The sequence below is a fragment of the Vigna radiata genome, chromosome 3 (genome assembly GCF_000741045.1).
Source record: "Vigna radiata var. radiata cultivar VC1973A chromosome 3, Vradiata_ver6, whole genome shotgun sequence".
In the NCBI taxonomy this organism is placed as follows: domain Eukaryota; kingdom Viridiplantae; phylum Streptophyta; class Magnoliopsida; order Fabales; family Fabaceae; genus Vigna; species Vigna radiata.
The window spans coordinates 4,733,475-4,755,875 of NC_028353.1; the positions used below are offsets into that span (position 1 = coordinate 4,733,475).

Below are 22,401 nucleotides of genomic sequence, written 5' to 3' on the forward strand. Positions count from 1 at the left end.
AGATGGCTCTAGGCATGGCTCAGGATTCAACTTCTTTTTCCATTGCATAAAGGGCAAGTCATTTTTATCTTGAGAAACTAACTTGTCTACAAGCGCTTGGATCCCCTTAAGATTCCTATTCCCTCACCATTCAATTTCTTTAAAGAACAAGATATTTCTTTATCTTGTCTTTTTCCCTTCACACAAAAAATGTTTCTTTTTCCTTTATCTTTTGGTATGGTATACATGATGTAAGAATAAAATCTAGAATTGAAAGAATTGTATTCCTAGAGAACTCTTCTATACATATTTCTTTAATTTCCTTATGTCATTTTTTATCATTGAATCAACTTCTGGAGGCGTTTCGAATAAACTTTAATCACTGTACAAAATAAATAAAAAAACTGTAAAGTCATTTTTACCTTTGAGACTTGGAAAGAGTAACATAAAGTAATAAAGTTTATATTCGTTTTACACATTAATAAATATAAAATGATTATAAAAAAGTAAACTTTTTCAATTTTAAAAAAATATCTCTAATTCAAATTACCACCACCATCTTCATTGAGTGAGTAATATGTGGTCCACTGTGTAAACCTATTTAAAATATATAATTAGATATAATAATTAAACGTTAGAGCAACAAACAACTGTGAAAAAGTGTTCAGTAATCTGTCTATTTTCTGTGAACTTTGATTGCAATGTAAATTTTTGAATCAGAATTGTTTGTCGCCTGTACCAAACTATGTAAACCTATTGTCTTGCATAGTATACACGGGTTCTCTCAAATTGTCTCTTGATACTGCATGCAAAACTGATAAACTTCAAAGTGAAATTATTAAAAGTGAAAGCATGAAACTTTATTAGACCCGAAGAAAAGAAAAGACAAATTAAAAGGCATTAACATGTTAAACTGCTGAATGAATTGCATGCATGATAGAAAAAAAGCAACTTCCCGGTAATGCTTACAACAGTCACGGGGCAAAGACACATGCAATTATGCAAAAGCAGAATGGCTAAAGTAGAGGGTTCCCTTCTAGTTAGACAGGAATCTCTCGTAGTACCAGAACCAATCCTGAAACAAACACGTTCAAGTTGTAAATAAAGCTGCAGATTTTCCATACTCAGAATCTTGTAGAGAATACTCGACAAGACAAATATTTACAAAACCTTGTTGTATGAAGTAGGAACCTGCTATATCACTCCTTTGGCAACATATATGTGTCTGGAATAACCTTCTATGCTCTTCTCTTCTTTTTTGTTTATGCTTTGCTACCAGAACTTGTGTGCACATGCCTTCTGCTTTACATACACTCCAATGTAGAATTCCTTCCTTTCCAACTTCAACTTGCTTGCACTAATTATATTTTAATTACTATTACAACAGTTTTTAAATAATTATATAAGACAACACACTAATAGACACCATTGAACATGGCATCACAGCATGCATGTCAAATGTATAATACTTTTCTAAAATTACATTGTCTAACATTACAACGTGATTTCATACTTATATATATCTCAATTCAAACATTTAGCCTTAAAAATGAAAACAAAGTTTACATTGTTGTCTTCTAACTTCAACTTTTCTATATTTATGGACACACTTTGTTATTCCTTTATTTTTTATTTTTATTTTATTTTTTTAACATGACATGCTTAACTCAAAACTAATTTAAATCTGGCAATTCAATTAAATGTGGGGGACAGTTTTGTTTTTTTACAAGTAAACCATATTAATGATTTTGCAATGAGGTGTGAGTGGTTCTCTTTTATTTTTCATGAAAGCAACCCAGCAATTGGTACTTTAAATCGAAGAGGAGCTGTGTGTTACATTTAAAATGAGCACAGACAATCGACCAATGCATATAAACTATCATAAATTATTGAACAACGGTTTTGAGGAGAGATTATATTCGAAAAGGATCGATGTGATTTTTAAAAGCAGAACATTAATAATAAAAACTCTATTTTATAGAATTGTTAAGTTACACTTTTTTATAGAATAATGGTTCTTTATATTAAATTTGTGTTATAATTTAGCAATATAATTAATAATCTTAAGCAAAACTCACATTTAGAGAACTAAACTCCAATAATACTTTGATTAGAATGCAAAATCATTTGTTTTATGAATCAAATCAAGTTACTATGAACCATTATGAACAATTTTGATTTTTTTTTTAATTTTGAACTGCTTTTACATTATTTAAATTATAATTATTAAAAAAATATTTGATAAGTGTTCTTAATACTCGATTTATCAACTATAACGTTCACTTATTTCATTTCTTTTAAATACTTCATTTAGATAATTTGCTCTTTAGTTTTTACAATTTTAGAAAAATAGAAATTAACTATATATTATTATTATATATAATATTTTAAAATTCTATTAATAGGATTTAGTGATATAGAAAAAATTAAAAGAACAAAAGAGTACAGATAAAGCAATTATAGATAAAGCAATTGTTGGAATTTAAGAGTATTAGAGACAATTTTTATATTCATGAAAAGTTACCATTATTCACGAAAAGTTACCATTTACAATTATTCATGAAGAGTTAGGATTCATGAAGAGTTACAATTATTCATGAAGAGATGTAACTAATCAGAATCTGGTATCTCTTGGATTTGAAATATGTCTGATCAACATTTATATAAAGGGATCATGTGCTCTAGTGAAATTCATTCGATTATCCTCTTTAACACACAAATCAATTTCTGACAATCATACTCTTGTTTAACGTTAATACTAAGAGTAAGTATTATCATTGTATTTCTTCTTTGTATCTCAAAAGCGAATTTCGTGATTCCCTTAATTCTTATAAGGGACGAAAAAACATTATTGTTCATCTTATTTCCCTAAGTTCTTATAAAATTGTTCCAATAGCAATTTCTAATTTTACCATATTCATGTCATATATTTCTATCCAACTAGCTTCCTCATTTTAAAAATACCAAAAATATTGTAATGTTTAAATCTAACTTCTCTTTTATCTTTTGGTTATTTAATCCCATTTCATGTTTTATAGTTTGATTTGTGTCTAGTAGTATAAAGTTGGTGTAATTGTTAATATGACATAACATTAATGTGGATTTGACATTTTTACTTTTAAAATTACGCAAAATGGTGTGTTTGTTAGAGAGCCAACAATATTTCAATGCCTTTTTTTCATTTTCAATTTTATCATTTTATACTAGCTCAAAATGTTCTATTTAATGATAATTTAATATTTTTAGACTTAATTTGAGCATTAACATTTAATTATTTAGTTGGTCTCAAATTTGGTTGAAAAGTTTTAAACTTGTCCCTACGCATTTTATTTCAATTGAGTTCCAATTTCTTATTTTTGTTTTAATTAAGTCTTAATTTTTGAAAAATTGACTCAATTAGATCATTTTTTAAACTAAATTACAAACAGTGTTAATGGTATGTTATGTGTCAATTTGTAATTATTTTGTTATTTTATTTTATTTTTAATTATTTATAAAAAAATTTGTTGTTCATGTCATATCTTATGATGTGACATGTGGTACTTTCACTACCACGTGACAAGACAATGTCACATGACCGGGCAATACCATGTGGTTGTTAACTCCTCAACAAGTATACCAAATTGTTCAAGTAATACAAAATGATAAGTTCAAGTAATCTTCTCAAAAGACTTGTGTAATACTAATGATTAATAATTTGTCTAAACTAAAGAATATAAGATTATGCACAAGAAGATAAATTAAAAAGAACTAAGTATGTGGACTTTGATAGTTAGAGACACTTAGAAGAGGGAAAATATTAAAAATGGTATGGAATGATATGCTAAGGGTAGAATTCACCAGTTTAACTCTCGTGTACACATAGAATAATCTCCTTTCCATCAAACACTAAAGTCAATCCGCTAAAACACTCAAGCCCCAATCTCTTAAGTGAAAGAGTTTATGTTTTCTCACTAAGAACCAATCCCTTAAACACTTAACAAGTTAACCCGCGTTAAGATCTGAGTTTACGACAACTAATAACTCAAGTTCATCCATGATACAAGTTCCATTAGATCTCTTGTTTCAAGTCTAGGTTTCATTATATTCTTCCCAAAACCTAACAAACCACAAATCAAGTTATCTGCATCCCCATTTCAAGCAAGCAGAGTAAAAACGAGAAATTAACATTTAGGGTGTGCTCACTTGGGGTGATCGGAGGTGATTGGGGGAGAGTGATTGAGTGGATTTGAGGATAATATTTTTTGTTCTTTATTTGAGTGAATTTGGAGGTAAACGAGAATGAATTTTGAAGTAATTTTTTTTAATTTGTCATATAAACTAAATCCTACACCAATTCTCACAAACTTTATTTCAAAATTCACTCTCGTTTACCTTCAAATTCACTCAAATAAACAACAACAAAAAATTACTCTCAAATCCACTCAATCACTCTCCCCCAATCACCCCCAAGTGAACACACCCTTAATGAAAGAGGCGTATATATATATAATCAAAGCATTTACAAAGTACATGAAAGTTCAATGGATACAAAGGCTCCTAATAAGATGGGTTTGTCTCATTATTTCCATGGAGAGCCTCAAGCTTACAAAATGAAAGATGAAAGAAGAAGGAGAGACAAAAGAGGAAGAAGGGGATGTTCCCACAAGCTTCAAGCAGCCTCAATGAGCTCCAAACAGCGCAGTCGTGCCTCCAAACCACCAAAGACCCAATTTCCTTCGAGTTTCAAGAAGATATAGGGTTCAACTTGTAATATCATCATCATGTCGCTCAACGCACAAGGTCTGCCGCTCAACGTAGGTCTTCATAAAACACCATAATTGCTCTTCGAAATGTGTTCACTCAGCGGTGTTTCTAGGCGCTCAACACATGTTTTCTTTTGTGTGCTCTCACCCAACGACAAGAAGGTGGCACCCAACGCCACTTGGACTTTAAGACTCCCCTATTTGATGTTCTTCTTGTTTCTCTGGATTGCCAAACTTCTTCGATTTGGTAGAGGTTCTTCATAACACAAAATTAATTATAAAAAGAAGAGATTAGTGATATACACAAGTGTAGCCCAAAATAAAATTACTAATGAAAGAAAGATAAACTATAATAGACTAAAAAAATTTTAACAGGAACTCGTTGAAAATACCTAAACTTGTTAAATACTTAAAATTTAATTAAGACATGTTTAAAAACTAAATCAGAAAATATTAAATTTTTAATGGAGTTTAGCATCGATTTTTTGTCATCCTAAAAATATCTTTTTACATTAAATATTTTTTTAATAAATTCATTACGAGGCTTATATAAAATATTTTTCTTTTTACAACAAATAGAGTTTTTAAATATTATTACAAATATATAAGATTAATCTAACCATTTTTTAATTTCATCAATCTAGTCTATCTAAAAAGTTTAAGAAATAAATATTTTATTTTAAATATAAATATCTAAAAGCATAAAGCCATTTGTAACTTTTTTTAAAATTTAAAACTGTTAGGTAAATATAGTCGTTTTATTAGGCATGCATCCCCTGTTATAAAACTGCATAGAGTGCATATCATTAAAAGGATTTGATAACAGAGTATTTTAACTATTAATAAAGAGAGCCTCATCTACATTTTAAAGACTAGTATGATGAAAAAGGTCATGTACAACTTTTATGCAAATTATCCAAACGTGGTTTACTGTTAAAATAATGTTTCACATGTCAAGGATTTAAATTTTATTGCATTGCGTAATTAAGAATTTAAGTGTGAGCAAGTCTTTATTTTTATTAGAATAAAGTTTCAGTTGTAATATTTAGTAAGTTGTTTCTCTAATTTATGATTGAGAAAAAAACAATACATTCTTAGGTGAAATTAATAAGGAAACGTATATTGAATTTCATTAACACTTTAATCCAATCACATTAAATTACTGTATTTGATTATCTTCCTTTTTGATCTTTTACTTTTGTTATCATATGTTGATTTGTCTTCCAACTGAATTGTTCAGTGAAATTCAATAATAACAACTTATTGTAGGTTGAATAGAAAGTTTTTAAAAGAGAACTTACTTTTATAGAGAATTTAAAATATTTTATATTTGGATAAAAAAGTTTTAAAAAATTAAAATTATAAAATTCTATTAGATAGAGATATTGGATGTGTTAAAATTTGGAAATTTCAAATTTTATCTAAAAGGTATGGATTAATTTATTTATTTTTATATTTTAAAAATCACTTTCTTTTTTCTTCGTATACTCGTTTTAGCTCGATTTTGGACCGGATTTTTTTATCTTGACGAAGACTGAGATATTATTGAGATAACTACCTTTTTTATTAATGCAAATTATAATTATTTTTATCGATGTTGATAGAAATTATTTTCTGATATAAATTGTGAGAATTTTTTTTTGTAATATTTCTTGTTCGATATTAGTTAGGGTTTGCTTAATGCCGAAAGACTATATTTTTACATATGTGAACTGAATTTCTTCAATTAACGTTTATCATGATTGTTTTTTTGTCAATATCTGTCGTGATTATTTCTTTTATCATCAACATAAATGTTATTTTTTTTCAACAGTTTTCTAAGACTTTTTTTCTAATGTTAACTAGTAAATTTTTTATTTTTTAAAAATGTCAATTGGAAGCATTTTTTAATCTAACATTGATAAAAAAAAGATATAGCAAAAGACTCCCAATCAGTGATCATAAAATAACTATAACTTTAATCTATGTGTGCATAAATATTTGTGTTTGACCAAAACTAAAAACAATCTCAGTTAAAAATTAAAATCTTACTTTAACTAAAATATAACATTAACCAAAACTTATTTAAAAATATCATCAACATTGACATTTTTTAATTATTAACAATCATTTAACATTTAAATAATTTTTTACATTTGGTGATAAATATTTTATTCAAACAATAAAACTATAATTTACTAAATTTAAATTTCCTGATCCAAATAAAATGTTTAAAAAATAAAATAATCTAAAATGTGATAATTAGAATTAATATATTTAAATATTTAAGAAATTACGAGATTTTACGCCTGTATATTACTCTTGGTAGTTTGTATTTCCTATACTCAATATAGTTATAGTTCAATATTTCTTATGTGTAACAGAATATATTAAATTAACATAAAGAATTAATAAGTTATACTAAAAAATAATTTCTAGTTCGATCTTGAAAAAGTTAGTTTGACTTCACTATTATGAAACATCTTATACTGCTTACCTTTAACCTTGAACAAAACAATTCCGCTAAACTCTTCAACCTAAAAAGAAAAGTAAAGAGCTTTCAAAAGAGAGCTTCAATCTATCATTAGTCACGGTGGAAACTGCAATTAACAGACTCAGTCGAAGCCAAAATCAAGTAAAAGGAGAATATGACGGTCTGTTTACAAAAGATTAAATCATTGGTTCCAGCTTTACTCAATATAAACTGACAAAGTGATTCTCAGACCTATGGTAAAGTGGTGATAGATATAAGCATGTGTATGAATTCTTAACCGCTTATTTTAACAAATCAAAAATTAATTTTACATGGCAACAAGACACCACATATCATAGCAAAAAGGCAACACTCTATTTCCACCACAATCTAGACCAATAATAAACACAAGATGAATGATATATATTATTCTGCATAACTTGAGAGTTACCGGCAACAATATTTAATTCTTCACACTAGTTACATACTTGAGGAGCATGGTGACAACGTCCCCTGATATCCTCCCTGCCTCAGTTTTCAGGTGATGGATCTTTGCACCAGTATCTAGCTCAAGTCTCTTCACATTAGCACCAGAATCTCCACTACTCTGTATTCATGAGAATGAAAGCATACAAACTTAGAACGAGACAGTGGTACAGTACAACAGCTATAGTTATTTTACTGTAGTCAATTATAGACTTGCCTCTGACACTTTCTTTTGAAACTCGTACTCCAACTGAGCTCTGTACTCAGCAATTTCCTTTTCAGCGTTTTCTTTGGCCTGCTTCAGTCTAGCCAATTTTTCTAGCAAGGGACAATAATTATACTGATAAGTTCACCAATAAGAGATTACAACTAGATTCAGCTCAAGTTACAGGAGTACAATAAAGGAAATAAACAAAAAGATAGGGGAGGAGCGGTGGAATAACTTATTATAGTAATACTTAAAGAATTTGCTGTCACATGTATAAGGAAACAAGCAAACCGACCCCTCATAAAACCAATAACTCAGACCTACATATGAAAATGAAAATACCAATGCAAAAGGGACAGAGGGAGACAAGAATATAAACAATACCATTTTTGGCAGCAGTGACAATCCTTTGTGCTTCTTGTTCAGCTGCCAGCAACTGTTGAATTCCACCTTGACCCCTGTTGGATGCCATTCTGTGATAAAATCAGTAGGTAACTATCACATATACGAAATTACTAAATCTACAAACTAAACATAAATCAAGTCCTTCAGCAACTCAAACAAATACCTTCGCAATCAAACCACAACGATCGCGACATGGAAATAACTTCGCATACGTTGTAACACAAAGACCTTGAGCTCAACAAATTAGACAAATAATCCCACCGGAAACGCTTCTCCTCACCCCAAAAGAAGGAGGCGGAGAATAATCATCACACTAATTATGTACTAGATTTCAATTTTAAACACTAGAATAGAGTGTCCCTTAATTTACTTTTGCTCTCCCTTGGTGAAGTGATTCAATATACTTACAATGCCGATAAACTTAAATATGAAAACCTAATTCTCCTTTTTGCGATTTAAGACAACGATATCGTGCAGAAAGCAGATCAAACACGCGCATCAAAACGTCAATTGATAGACAACATATACAAATAATCCATGGTGATTATACATTGCATCAATCAGATGAAAATACATAGTCGATCACAAGCAGATGAAAAGCCAAGCGTTGATCATGTGATGAAAGCATAGAGATTAAAAAAGGATGAATGAGAAGAGGAAAACGAGTTGAGCATAGTGTGAGAAACGCATGATATCTAAAAGACCTGCATTAACATGGAAATCGTAGATCTGAAACGGCGGAGAGAGAAGAGGAAGTACCGTATCACTTGGAGTGTGTGTTGGATTCAGAGAAAACCGGAGGTTGTGTGATAAACCTTTCTAGCAGAGGACTCTTTTGCTGATTCTGTTTTTATATATAGTTTTAAAAGAAAATGATTTTATTTTTTTCAATAATATTATAAATATCAATATTTAAAAAGTTATATCATGCATTTATTAATTAATATAAAAGAATATATTATACACAGTATGATGCTGACAAAAAAAATGTACACAGTATGATAAAATCACCCATAACCTTTTTTATTTTATTATTTAAGACAATCATATTTTAACAACTTTTTAATAACAGGACACGTGCTACAAGCTATAATTCTATTGGTCTGTTTGAATTTATTCTAAAAAAATATTTGAAACGGATCAATCATAAACTACCATTGTTAAAAAAAGTTGTTAAAAAGACTTTTTTCATAATAATAATAATAATAGGCTTAATAGCTATTTTGGTCCCTATTTTTGTTGGGTTTGTTCATTTTGGTCCTCATTTTTTTTTTCTTCAATTTGGTCCTAAAGGTTGTAAAATATGTTCAATTTGGTCCTTTTCTGAAATGGCGTCTAAATAGTTAACGGCAAACAGTACACCTATGCACTGTAGTGACGATTTGGCACAGGACTGCCTACGTGGATGATTTTTAGTAGCGTTACGTGGACCTAATTAAATTAAATTGAAATTAGGGGTTTTTTATTAGGGTTTTCGAATGAAATTAAATTAAGGGTTTAAGAATCAGATTTCCCCAATTTGAAGCATACGAAATCGAAAGCGAAATTTTTTGGCTGGGAAGAAGAAAACTAACGTGTGGCTGAAATTGAAAGCCGTCATCGCTGACTGACACAGTAATCTAAGGTTAGTGCTCTTGCTGTGTCTGATTCTGTTGAACAGAGTTTTTGTATATAATATAAATTTTTTGGTTTGAAATTTGTCCGAACTGTTGATAAATTGGTTTGAAATTTGTGCGAACAGTGTTTATGTTGATTGTTTATGTTGATTAATTGGTAAATGTCAATTTTTTATGTTGATTGTTTATTGTTTATGGTTTCTATAGTGGTCCCATTTACGGGTTTAGTGCGAACATAGTGGTCCCAATTTTGTTTAAAATTGATTTTGTAGGGTAGCGTTTGGAATGGCAGAGGATACTTTTAGAGTTGTGGTCCACCATGGTGGGACCCTAGTTAAGGACGCACCTTTTGAATATGTTGGTGGGGAAAAAACATATTGGACTGTAGACCCTGACAAGTGGAGTTATTTCGAAGTACTAGATTCCATTAAGGATTTGGGGTATATTAAAGTGTCTGAATTGTTTTATTCCATTGAAAATTGTTTGCATAAGTTGTATAATGATAAAGATGCAATTAACATGGTTGGCGTTGCCAAGTTTTTGGTGGTAGTTAACTTGTATGTGGTCCACGATGTGAATGATGAGCCAGAGATAATTCCTGAAAGTGATTTAAATGAAGAAGTTTATTTGTTGTGTGATGGGACTGTGGATAGTGAGGAGGACAAAGTGGAGGTGCAAGGGGAGGAGGTTGAGGTCGAGGTTGAAGGGCAGGTGGCTGAAGGGGACGTGCATGTGGAGGAGGCTGAAGTGGAGTTGCATGTGGAGGAGGATGAAGTGGAGGTTGATGAAGTGGAAACACATGAACAAGAGGATGAAGTGGAGGTTCATGTTCAAGAGGATGCAGTGGATACACATGAACAACACGGCCAAAGGGGTGAAGAGGAAGAAGTGGTTATTGAAGAATGTAGTTTGAGTGAGGATGATGAGGAAGAAGAAGAAGAAGAAATAGATGAGGGACTAATTGATGTTGAGTTGAATATTGATGACCTTGTACAGAACATTGTACAAGGTTCTGTGCCAGTAGAAGGTTGTGAAGATGAGAGTGAACATAGACAGACAAACCCAAAAGATAGGGGGTTGTCTGATGATGAGTGGGACAGTGAATATTTGGACAGTCCAGAACAAAGTGGAAATGAGGATGGAGGTGATGATGAGGGAACTTGTGGTCCATTTGGGACGTTTGTTAAGCCAACAAATATGGAAGACTACAAGTGGGAAGTTGGTACAAAGTTTAGTGATAAAAATGACTTCATGGAGGCTATTAGAAGTTATGCGGTCCATTCTGGGAGGAATTTAAAGTTTGTTAAAAATGACAGCAAAAGGGTACGAGTGATATGCTTGGGTGCCCAAAAAAAATGTGAATGGATGGCTTATTGTGGTTATGTAGAAGGCTGTAGAACATGGCAATTGAGAAAGATTGTGATAGGCATTCTTGCAGTAGACAGTTTAATGTGAAGATGATGAATACTAAATGGTTGAGTGAGACGTTGGATACCTCACTACAAGAAAATCCAAATTTGAAAATAAATGAAATAAGATCAAAAGCTTTGAGGAAATGGAATACTAATGTCTCAATATCCAAAGCTCGTAGGGCAAAAATAATGGCTGCATGCAATGTTGAAGGTTCATTTCAGAAACAGTTCACGAGAATATATGATTATGCTCATGAATTATTGAAATCTAATCCTGGATCAACAGTGATAATAAAGGCTGACAGTGAAAGTGGTGAGACCATTTTTCAGAGGTTCTATGTTTGCTTAAAAGCTTGCAAGAATAGTTTTGCCTCTTGTAGGCCATTTATTGGTTTGGATGGATGTTTTCTTAAAGGGAAGTACAAGGGGGAGATATTAACCGCTGTTGGTAGGGATCCCAATGAACAGATGTTACCTATAGCTTATGCAATAGTGGAGGTTGAAAATAAAGAAACTTGGACGTGGTTTTTGGACTTGTTGATTGAAGATCTTGGAGGGTCAGAAGTTTGTAATTCATGCACCTTTATGTCTGACCAACAGAAGGTAATTTTGTTTCCCTCATGTATTAATTTTATTATTTAAGTACAGTTTGTTCATTTTGGTCCTGATTTTGATTTAAAATGTTCAATTTGGTCCTCGTTTTTGATTAATAATGTTCATTTTGGTCCTCGGTTTTGATTATGAGTACAGGGTTTAAAAGAAACAATGGCTGAACTTTTACCTGGGGCTGAGCACAGATTTTGCATGAGACACCTATATGCAAATTTCAGGAAAAAGTTTAGAGGGCAAACATTGAAGAATCTGATGTGGAAGCCTGCTACTAGTTACTACCCCGAAGCTTGGGAAAGAGAAATGTTAAAAATCAAATATGTGAATGTAGAGGCTTACAAACACCTCATTGTTCTTCCCCCAAGGTATTCCTTTTACCTTACTAAAGTTTGTAATTGCTCCTGTAATGTACTGTGTCCTTCCTAACCATTCATTATTCGTTGTAATAGGTATTGGTCTAGGTCTAGATTTACAGGTCGAGTTGTATGTGATACATTAGTAAATAACATGAGTGAAGCTTTTAATACTATTATTGTTGATGCTCGAGGAAAGCCCATTATAACCATGCTAGAGGAAATTAGAGTTTACATCATGAAAAAATGGGCAACGAACAGAATCAAGATGGCAAATATGGACTTTCAGATTTGCCCCAAGATTAAAAAGAGGCTTGCAAAAGAATCAAGATTATGTAAGAATTGGATCCCTAGGTAAGCACTTCTTTCTGTACATGGAATTATGTCATCTCTGTTATTACAATGTTGTTATTGATCAGTTGATAGTTAGAATTGATTGTTCTATTATTTGATGGCAGCTGGTGTGGAGAGAAATTGTTTGAAGTAAGGCATTTTGCAATGGTTACAAACAAGTTTGTTGTGAACCTGGACACTCAAGACTGTACCTGCAGGAAATGGGTCGTTAGTGGCATCCCTTGCTGCCATGCAATTGCAGCAATGACATTCTTAAATCTAAATCCAGAAGACTTTGTCCCCATTTGGTTCAGAAGGTCAACGTATGATGAAACCTATGCGTCTATCATATTTCCAGTGAATGGGCACCTTCTTTGGGAAAGAACATCCTACCCAGACGTCCTCCCACCATTCAGAAGAAAGTTACCTGGCAGACCCAAGAAAAAGAGAAGGTTGAAGAGTTGGGAACTAAGAAGGGATGAAACGCAGATGAGCAAAGGTGGCCACCGGAAAAAATGCAGCATATGTCGTATTGTTGGCCACAACAGAAATCAATGCCCCTTACGTCCACAACCTTCTGAAGAACCAAGTCAAGAAAGGTCTAAACCATGTGATGAACCACCCCAACCAACACAGGAATCCACAGAACCAACTGAGCCAGTCAGAAGGGACAAGTTACCAATCAAAAGGAGACCAAATTAGACTTTTTAATGTTCAGAGTTTCTGGATACCAAATTAGAGTTTATAATGTTTTGAAGAACTTTATAGTAGTTCACAATGATGTACTTGATGTTTTGATGTACTTGATGTTTTGATGTACCCAAGATATTGTTCTTATGATTATTGTTAATNCATCTGTTTTTATTGTGAAAACATACTGTTGTTTTAATGTTTTGATGTACACAGGGTATTCATATTGATTATAACCATCACCAATTACGGACACATCAATCATTACCAAAGGGACTACATTGGCATATTTTTAACTAAAAAGAGGACTAATTTGAACAATTAAACACTAATACAATACATATTTCATTCACTGATCTGTTACAACCTCGACCTAATAACACACACAACCTAATAACACAACCTAATAACACACACAACCTAAAAACCCACTTCGAACACATCAACCTAATAACACACACAACATAACTATGATGACTACAATAAGAACACAGATCACTGATACTAATAACTTCATGCTTCTCTTCAAAGCTTTCATTGTCTTCTCCATATCACAGATCTTACTCCTTTGCCTNTGAATGATAACATCCTTTTCATCAATTTCTTCTTCATTGCACCACTTGAAATAGTTACACCAAGTCACATTTCCAGCTCCACTCTGTTATTCATCAAAGACAGTGTCAATTATCATCACATAAACAAAATAGGGTTTAATTACAAATGTTTTTATTCANATCACCTTGTAGTTACGACAACCCCAAAAATATCTTCCAGCATTCTTTGAAGTTCTAGCCATTTTTACTACTGTGCTCTCACCACAATTGCAAATGGGAATTATCCCTAATCCCATTGAACCCCCACCATGTGAGGAATAACAATTTCGGCGGCTCATGCCATGGCAACAAGAAGAAGAAGATTGCGAATGAGACATTGCTAGCCAACCACCAAGAATGGGATGAAGATTGGTTAAGCTCTGGAACCCTGCACTTTTCAAAGGCTAATTTGAAAACCCTAATTTCAAAGTCTGTACTTTTCAACATTGCTTCAATTTGGGGGTATTTGCAATTAAATACCCCTAATTTCAATTTAATTTTAATTAGGTCCACGTAACGCTACTAAAGATAGGCAGTCCTGTGCCAAATCGTCACTACAGTGCATAGGTGTACTGTTTGCCGTTAACTATTTAGACGCCGTTTCAGAAAAGGATCAAATTGAACATATTTTACAACCTTTAGGACCAAATTGAACAAAAAAAAAAATGAGGACCAAAATGAACAAACCCAACAAAAATAGGGACCAAAATAGCTATTAAGCCATAATAATAATAATAATAATAATAATAATAATAATAATAATATGAAAGACGAGAGAAGCTGACTTCCGATGCAATGCATATATTAGCACAGGCCCAAGTTGAAAGTCCATAACTGTAAGCAACCCTTGATTCCTGGGGTTCAGTTTATCCAAATTCCTTCCTCCTTGGACTAAACCGATACATTTTATACTTTTCAAAAATTGAAATACAATGTTTATAAAATTTAATGCTGTTATCTGTGTGAAGATTTACTCCAAGAATCTGTTTATTATTTATTCATAATTTTAAATTAAAATGTGTTATAATTCTGAAAATTCAATAAATTTTTGAACCGATATTTTTATCTGTTTATTTTAATAAATTAAACTTCTTATTCTTCTAATATAAAAATAATACAATCAATCTTCTATTTACCAAATTATGACTAACATATTGAAGTAAAATATGTTGGTTAATATCATTGAAAGTAGAAATAAAGTTGTATCAACTAAAACTCAAGAGATGCGTTTTTTATTTCTATATATTTACTTATCTCTAGTCAATATACTTGAACATGTATATGATGATGTGATAATTAATTTGTATAAGCAGGTATTTTGTTTTAATACTGTACATATATCACCCAAAAAAAAAGACGTTTCTTTTTTCAATATAAATTGTATTTTCAGAAATGACATTTTAAATAACTCTACGTTTAAGAAACTTATTTCAATAACATGCTTGTTTGTTATCAGAAATTTTAGAACAAAAAATAAAAAAATATTTAATTCATATTTTAAGGAAAAGTAAAAAAGAAAGTGGAAGAACGAAAATAAATAGTTATTATAAAAAAACAATTTGCATCACCATGTATGTAGATAGAATGAAAAATAATTTACTCAAATTCGTTAAAGATCGAGTAAATAATATTTATTTTAAATACATGAGTGCAACTCACATTAGCCTAACATTTTATTGAAATCATTCCTCATATACAGATATTTTAAATTACAAAAAATATAATATAATTAACTTTACGTGATAGTTATATATATGGGAAAAGTCGTGTATTTGGTATTCTTATTTATTTGCATACTACGTATACAAAACTGATTCCTATTTTATAAAAAAAAAATATAATAATTATTTCTATCTATGGTATTTGTTATAACATTATGAATGAATTGGTAGATTTTAACGTTTGATAAGAAAACAAAATTTTTTTAAGATATTTTTAAAATTAAATATGCATTATTGACCCTAGTCAAAGCAATGGATTTGTGATTGACTCGACGTAATCTGGGATACTTAGAATTTGAAGATGAATTTGTAAAAGAAAAAACAAGGGAAAATATAGTTATTTGGATGAAGGAAGAGATTGTGTGATTTAAGATGATTTGAGATGAAAATTTTGTGTATAATATAATGATATAATAGATTAAAAAAAGTTTTAATGAATAAAATTAGATAATTATCAATGTGATTTAAATATAAATATTATTATTATTAATTATTGTTATTAGTAATTAATATTATTTTCGTTGCTCTTTTAAATGTTCTTAGATCACATAATAATAAACAATTAAAATGAAAAACAAGGCTATTTTGGTCTTTAAAACATTTTCAAATTATCTCTAATCTATTCAAAATGCAAGGATGAGTGGTTCGTACAATCCCTCAAAATCCCTCGTACCAAATCCTTTCAAATAAACATAACTAAGGCTTCCAATATATATATATATATATATATATATATATATATATATATATATATATATATATATATATATATATATATATATATATATATATATATATACGTCTTCATGGATGATACATCGCTTAACACTTGTAGAATTTCATGAATTAAAATGAATATTGTCAAACTAGACTCAAATGACAATAAAACGTTTTATAATTTTCAAAAAAGTACAAAATGTATTAAGTTTGAATTGCTTCATTTAAATTGCTTAATTTTTTAAAATAAAATATTTGAAATGTTACCATTATCAATTGATAAAATTTTCGGAAAATAATTTTTATTAATGTTCTAATTAACATTGATATTAAAACTTCAACAGAGAAGATACTTTTAATTAATCTTAATTAAAAAACTTGTACTAGACACTAGAAAAGAGACCATCAATTTTAACAAATAAAATACATTAATATTAATTAAAAAAATAAGAAGTACCCTAACTTAATTATTATGTATATTATTAGAATTGGAGACGTTTCTTCCCTTGCTAAATATCCTAACTAAAAACCATCAAATAGAAAATATAAAAAAGGCATAAATTTACTGAGAAGTCAATTTTTTTTGTATCAAAGAAAACATTACTGAGAAGTCAATTTTTTTTTTCCAATGTAGGTTTTTACCCAACTTTAGAAGTTGACATAAACTCCAAATAAGGAAAAGAACCTCAATGATAGTGTCTAAAGTTTTGTTGTGGGTAAATAATTTTAGAAAACTTTACCAGGTAAAATCTTTGATACTTAGTTGAAACAAAAACAAAAGATTTTACCATTTAGAAAATAACTATATTTTTTTATGTTTTGCAAAAAAAAAATGTAATTAGAATTATAAGTAATTTAATGAACTTCTTTTCACCAGCTGTTTCTGTTTGGCGGAGCCAGCAGAGCTACTTTCAATCCACTTCAGAATTTATTTCTCATCATTTCATGTCTTTAATTCCAAACTTTTCTTGACCAGTCAAACCCTAGAATATTAGTTTCTGCAAAATCACACAATTCTTCTGGAAGAACACGAGCATCAAATGTTTAAGACTATAGTTCATACACTTTTTCTTTATTTAAACTTGTATGTCTTGTTTACTTAAAGAAATTTAAGTAATGTAATTGAGTAGATTTGAAAGAATTTAAATATATATTTTTGTTTTGTTTATTTGAGTGAATTTAAAGATAAGTGAAGGTGAATTTGAAAGTAAAAGTTTGTGAAAATTAATGTATGATTTAATTTATGTGACAGATTAAAAAAATTTACTTCCAAATTCACTTTCACTTATCTCCAAGTCCACTCAAATAAACAACCAAAAAAATTAGGTTCAAAGTTACTCAATTATTCTCTCTCAAATCCCTTCAAGTGAACAAGACATTAAAGTTACAAAAACTCTCTTAATGTAGACTTATAGCCGACCAATTGGATGAGATAGAATATTGATTTGAAAGAATCGAGTGGTCGACCTGCAGGAAAGAACTTTGCAACTTCTTGATACCGACAACAATTGAACAAAGTTAAAACATAATTAATATTACAATGTTACTAATAAGTGGTTAAAGTTTGTATTAATGATTATTAAGAGATAAATTAATTGGTTAGATTTTTATATGCTAGATGTCACTTCCATACACCAATCCATTACACAAAGAAAGGAGTAGAGTGGATATTCGATGAAGACAAACACATCCTCTAGACGTGATCCTCGTCCCCCATTAGAGGAGAAACACAAACTTAAACAAAATCTAGTGCCGAAGTACTAAGTTTACAGTTTTTATTAAATACTGAACTTGTATGAATTCCATAACCCATGGGAGATCGATCGAAAAAGCAAATCCTTCCCTGGATAACTTCCAACAAAAAGTCGCAATCGCATCGATCACATCACAAGTTGGCTAAATATGCACCTTGCATACACTTACCCATCTTGGATAATGACAGATATGTTTGGTAGGAAAAATGACAAAGATTGAGAAAGTTTGACACTAACATGTAGTTTATGAGTTTTGGTTTTGAAATTTGTTCACCTCCTCACGTTGAAATAAATAGACAGATTGGAAAGGAGTTCGGTCCCCCTCATCCATCCATGCATAAAGCATGTAACGAGTAAAGACAGGGACGTCATTGATCACCCCGGGGGAAAAGATTCTCAGTCCAATAAAAATCCGTACTGGACCACACGACCTTTGATTTCAGAACAGAAAAATTAAACAATCATGGACCACACCGATAGATAAATCCATTAATCGGGACACAGTTAAATAGACACGGTACAACGATCTCGCTCTCAGAAACACCTCTTCACTACTACATGTGATCCTATCATCACCCGAGAACCACAGCCACAGGTAATTAGCGCACATGTAGTAGGATAGAGGATCATTTAATGTAAGGCTTAAACAAATGCATACACAAATTAACATGGACATGCATGTCTGTTGAATGGACGTTACCACAAATAGTAAACATAAATAAATACACACAGCGACGAGGATATACAAATCCCAAATCCAAGATCCATCGAATACGATTAATTAAGGCTGTCTCCATGCGGTTTTGTTGGAATTACAGGTGCGAGGAGCTCCCTAATGACCCGAGAGCCTTTACCGCATGTGCCCTCAATACGTACTGGTGGTAGATTGCAGCAATGGCTGCACCGATGAAAGGTCCGACCCAGAAGATCCACTAACCATTCCAAAACAATTTTCAGTAACCAAATTTAGTAACAAAAATTACATTTTTTTCATTTCTGTAGGTTAAAAATATTTTAATGACCACTGTACTTAGTATATAACATTCTCGGTAAAATCTTATTTGTCTCTTTTACAAGCTTCATTTCAAGCTCTTTCTTTTATCGACTACTTTACAACTCTTTTCCTTGATAAGTACTAAATACTATGAAATATTAAAGATAGTAGTCAGCATTAATTATACATCAATAACAAGTTTAATGTTATTAACTAGATTAATTAACTTATTAAATTATTATTAAACTTAATCATGAATAGTTTAGGTAATAGTTTGACTAATTAACAAATACTATAAAATTAAATCATTACAAAATATTTATGAATAAGAACATGTATGGAAAAAAAATTGTTTGCAATTTCAGCTAAATATTTGGAAAAATAAATAATTGTTTTTAAACAAGTTTATTGAATGAGAACATTTATAAATTAGGGTTATTTCTTAACATTTTTTTTTCTCTTTTTGTCTTCATAAGCTACTACATTTTTCTGGGAAAAGAAAAAACTGTTTTTTTTTATTTCATCCGAAAAAAAAATCATTTTAAAGACCACTTTCGACAAATTCATCTAAGCAAAAATTTATTCAATTATAATAGATTACAATGACAGATTATACGTACATATTAACCCAAATATTTGAAACACATCCACTTCATGTGAGAAGTACAGTGGGACTTATAAACTGTTTCATCGTTATTTATTTAATTTTTTGGACATAAAAGTTAACACAGAAAACTGAAATGAAATATATGCATGGATCTCGTACCTGGTCATCCCATGCTTTCTCGTTGTTGAATATGACAGCAGGGCCGAAGCTTCTGGCGGGGTTGATGCCAGTGCCGGTGACAGGGATGGTGGCCAAGTGAACCAAGAACACCGAGAACCCAATTGGAAGTGGTGCCAAAACCTGCATAAGTATTTTACTGGCTCAAGGTTTTGTATCAAATTAATCTGGTATAATTAAGTATAGAGATTTTTAGTGTTCCAAGTTCCAAGACTTGGTTTATGTGGATGAGTGAAAGTAAAAAGAAAAACGTACGGGAACATGGGAATCTCTGGCTTTTCTCTTGGGATCGGTGGCGGATAAGACAGTGTAGACAAGAACAAAGGTGCCAATAATCTCAGCGCCCAAGCCAGTGCCTTTACTGTACCCATCAGAGAGCAAGTTCACGCCACCATTGTACCTGTTGTAGTAGCTCTTCTGAAATGCCTTTACCAGCCCCGCGCCAGATATAGCTCCCAAGCTCTGAGCCACTATGTACGCGATTGCTCTCACCAGCGACACCTTCCTGGCAAGAAACAACCCGAACGTGACGGCGGGGTTTATGTGACCCCCGGAAATGCCCGCGGTGCAGTAGACGAGGACGAAGATCATGCCGCCGAAGGCCCAGGCGATGCCGAGAATGCCGACGCCATCGCAGGAGTTGCCGATGTGGGTCTGGTGGTTGTAGCCGATGACGGTGAGGATGGTGACGTAGAGGAAGAGAAGGGTGGCGACGAACTCGGCGATGAGAGCCCTGTAGAAGGACCACTTGCGGAGCTCGGCGGCGTCGTAGAATGGGACTGGGGGTGGGTCGTAATAGTCCTTGTGGGTCAATTCAGTTGGTACCTCGGTTTCTATGTCCTTGGCCATGGTTGTGAGAGTCGCAAGATTCAGCGGTGTTGTGTTGATAAGGTTCACAGGAAATTATGGAAGCAAGCGTATCTATATATACAAGGGAAGATCCTGTTGCTTGAGCTTGACGGGTGAAGTAAATTTTTCACTCTTACCCTGCCCCCCACTGAACCTACCTTTGTACTTCTATGCTCCTCATTAACCCCTTTCATGTCTTCTGCATAAAATTATTCTAATTTTATGGAAAATAAAATTTTAACACTATTTTTTGACACCATTTTGACACTGCACACGTGTCAAAATGTGTTGGACAATTTCAAATTAAAAAACAAACTTTATTCAGAGCAATTTATAAAAGGAAAATGATATTTTAACACCATTTTTTGACACTATTTTGACACTGCACACGTATCAAAATGTGATTGGACGATTTCAAATTAAAAAAGTTGAGACAGGGGTATATTTAGAAGAAAAAAACCAAAGTTTGTTTTTTAATTTGAAATCGTCCAACCATATTTTGACACGTGTGTAGTGTTAAAATGGTGTCAAAAAATGATGTTAAAATTTTATTTTCCTTTTATTTCGGTGTTCTTTCATTATCGCATCCCAAATTGGACTGTTTTTTCATTTACTATATGAGAACGTTAGGGAAGAAAGAGATTTACATATATTTGCATTTAGAAATAGTATTAAATTTGAGGTTAGTCAAATTTAACATTTTATTTAAATAATACTCTTTCCAATTTAAATAACACTCTTTCTATTTTTGTTTCTTTCAGATATTACTTACTCTCTTTTAAGATTCTCTTATAACAATAATGAATGTTTTGTTTTAAAATAATTTTACTAAAATAGTTTTATTATTTAATAAATGCATTCATAGAACAATGACAATACAAGATAGTTTAGAATTTATGGGCGAAAAAGAATTAGGAATTATCATATGGTCCCCAATACTTCTGTGGACTTGCGGACTTGGTCACAAACTTAAAACTGAAACATTTTGGATAGGAAAATTACCAAAATAAATTTAAATTTTTTTTAACTAAATATGGTGATTTCATCAAAGACTAGAAAAAATAATTTTACTATTTTATTTTAAAATTAGTTGATGATTATGAAACTAATTCAAATGTAATATCTATACAATAAGAAATTTTAGTATATAAAATTATGGGTATGAATACATAAAAAACCAAAAAAAAAATAATTTATTGATTGACCTTTATAATAATAAAAAAATTAGTAATTAATTGTCATGATAAATTAATTAAACTACCATGTTATACGACATTGAGTAAGAGAAAATTAGACCGAATAAAACAAAACACGATATAAGAGGATGAAGCATAATCCTATTAATCAGAAATAAATGGCGAAAAGGTCAAGAAGGGTATTTTACCAGAACAAAAAATTATAGTGATGTTAGACTTTAAACTGGAAAAAAAAATATGAATCTAGTACAATACTAATTGAAAAACTCATTTTATTAATTAAACAATAGAGTTTCATAACATAAAACTATAATTTTAATGACAAATTATGAAAATGCATTTTAGTTTTAATTTTATACCTGTTTAATATTGATTTAAATGTACATAATTTGTACAGAAAAACAAAAACATTATGGGGCACCACCTGATTCTGCACTGAGCTGCTGGTCCTATAAAAAAAGTTTGAAAGTACTAGTAGTTAGTCAGGGGAGAAAGATAGGTGAGA

At 31.1% G+C, this 22,401-nt stretch overlaps 4 protein-coding genes across 5 annotated transcripts; 1 reads left to right on the forward strand and 3 right to left on the reverse strand.

Annotated features, from left to right (window-relative positions):
* Positions 1-7,309: 7,309 nt before the first annotated feature.
* LOC106757391 (V-type proton ATPase subunit G) lies at positions 7,310-9,114 on the reverse strand. 2 transcript variants are annotated; one of them, XM_014640054.1, is made up of 4 exons: positions 9,035-9,114; positions 8,255-8,343; positions 7,880-7,980; positions 7,310-7,783 (listed from the first exon to the last, which is right to left on the reverse strand). In XM_014640054.1, the coding sequence occupies exons 2-4, from the start codon at positions 8,340-8,342 to the stop codon at positions 7,640-7,642; spliced, it is 333 nt and encodes a 110-aa protein (XP_014495540.1). In that variant the 5' UTR covers position 8,343; positions 9,035-9,114; the 3' UTR covers positions 7,310-7,639. The 2 variants fall into 2 exon arrangements, with proteins under 2 accessions (XP_014495540.1, XP_014495541.1); XM_014640055.2 differs by having other exon boundaries at positions 8,980-9,074.
* Positions 9,115-11,492: 2,378 nt separating this feature from the next.
* Positions 11,493-13,300, forward strand: LOC106756913. The gene is made up of 4 exons (XM_014639511.1): positions 11,493-11,906; positions 12,054-12,277; positions 12,362-12,619; positions 12,724-13,300. The coding sequence occupies exons 1-4, from the start codon at positions 11,493-11,495 to the stop codon at positions 13,298-13,300; spliced, it is 1,473 nt and encodes a 490-aa protein (XP_014494997.1).
* Positions 13,301-13,730: 430 nt separating this feature from the next.
* Positions 13,731-14,267, reverse strand: LOC106756914. Its single transcript, XM_022779016.1, has 2 exons — positions 14,028-14,267; positions 13,731-13,946 (listed from the first exon to the last, which is right to left on the reverse strand). The coding sequence occupies exons 1-2, from the start codon at positions 14,217-14,219 to the stop codon at positions 13,731-13,733; spliced, it is 408 nt and encodes a 135-aa protein (XP_022634737.1). The 5' UTR covers positions 14,220-14,267.
* Positions 14,268-18,526: 4,259 nt separating this feature from the next.
* Positions 18,527-20,822, reverse strand: LOC106757699 (aquaporin PIP2-7). Its single transcript, XM_014640452.2, has 3 exons — positions 20,107-20,822; positions 19,834-19,974; positions 18,527-19,005 (listed from the first exon to the last, which is right to left on the reverse strand). The coding sequence occupies exons 1-3, from the start codon at positions 20,698-20,700 to the stop codon at positions 18,886-18,888; spliced, it is 855 nt and encodes a 284-aa protein (XP_014495938.1). The 5' UTR covers positions 20,701-20,822; the 3' UTR covers positions 18,527-18,885.
* Between the last annotated feature and the right edge of the window lie 1,579 nt (positions 20,823-22,401).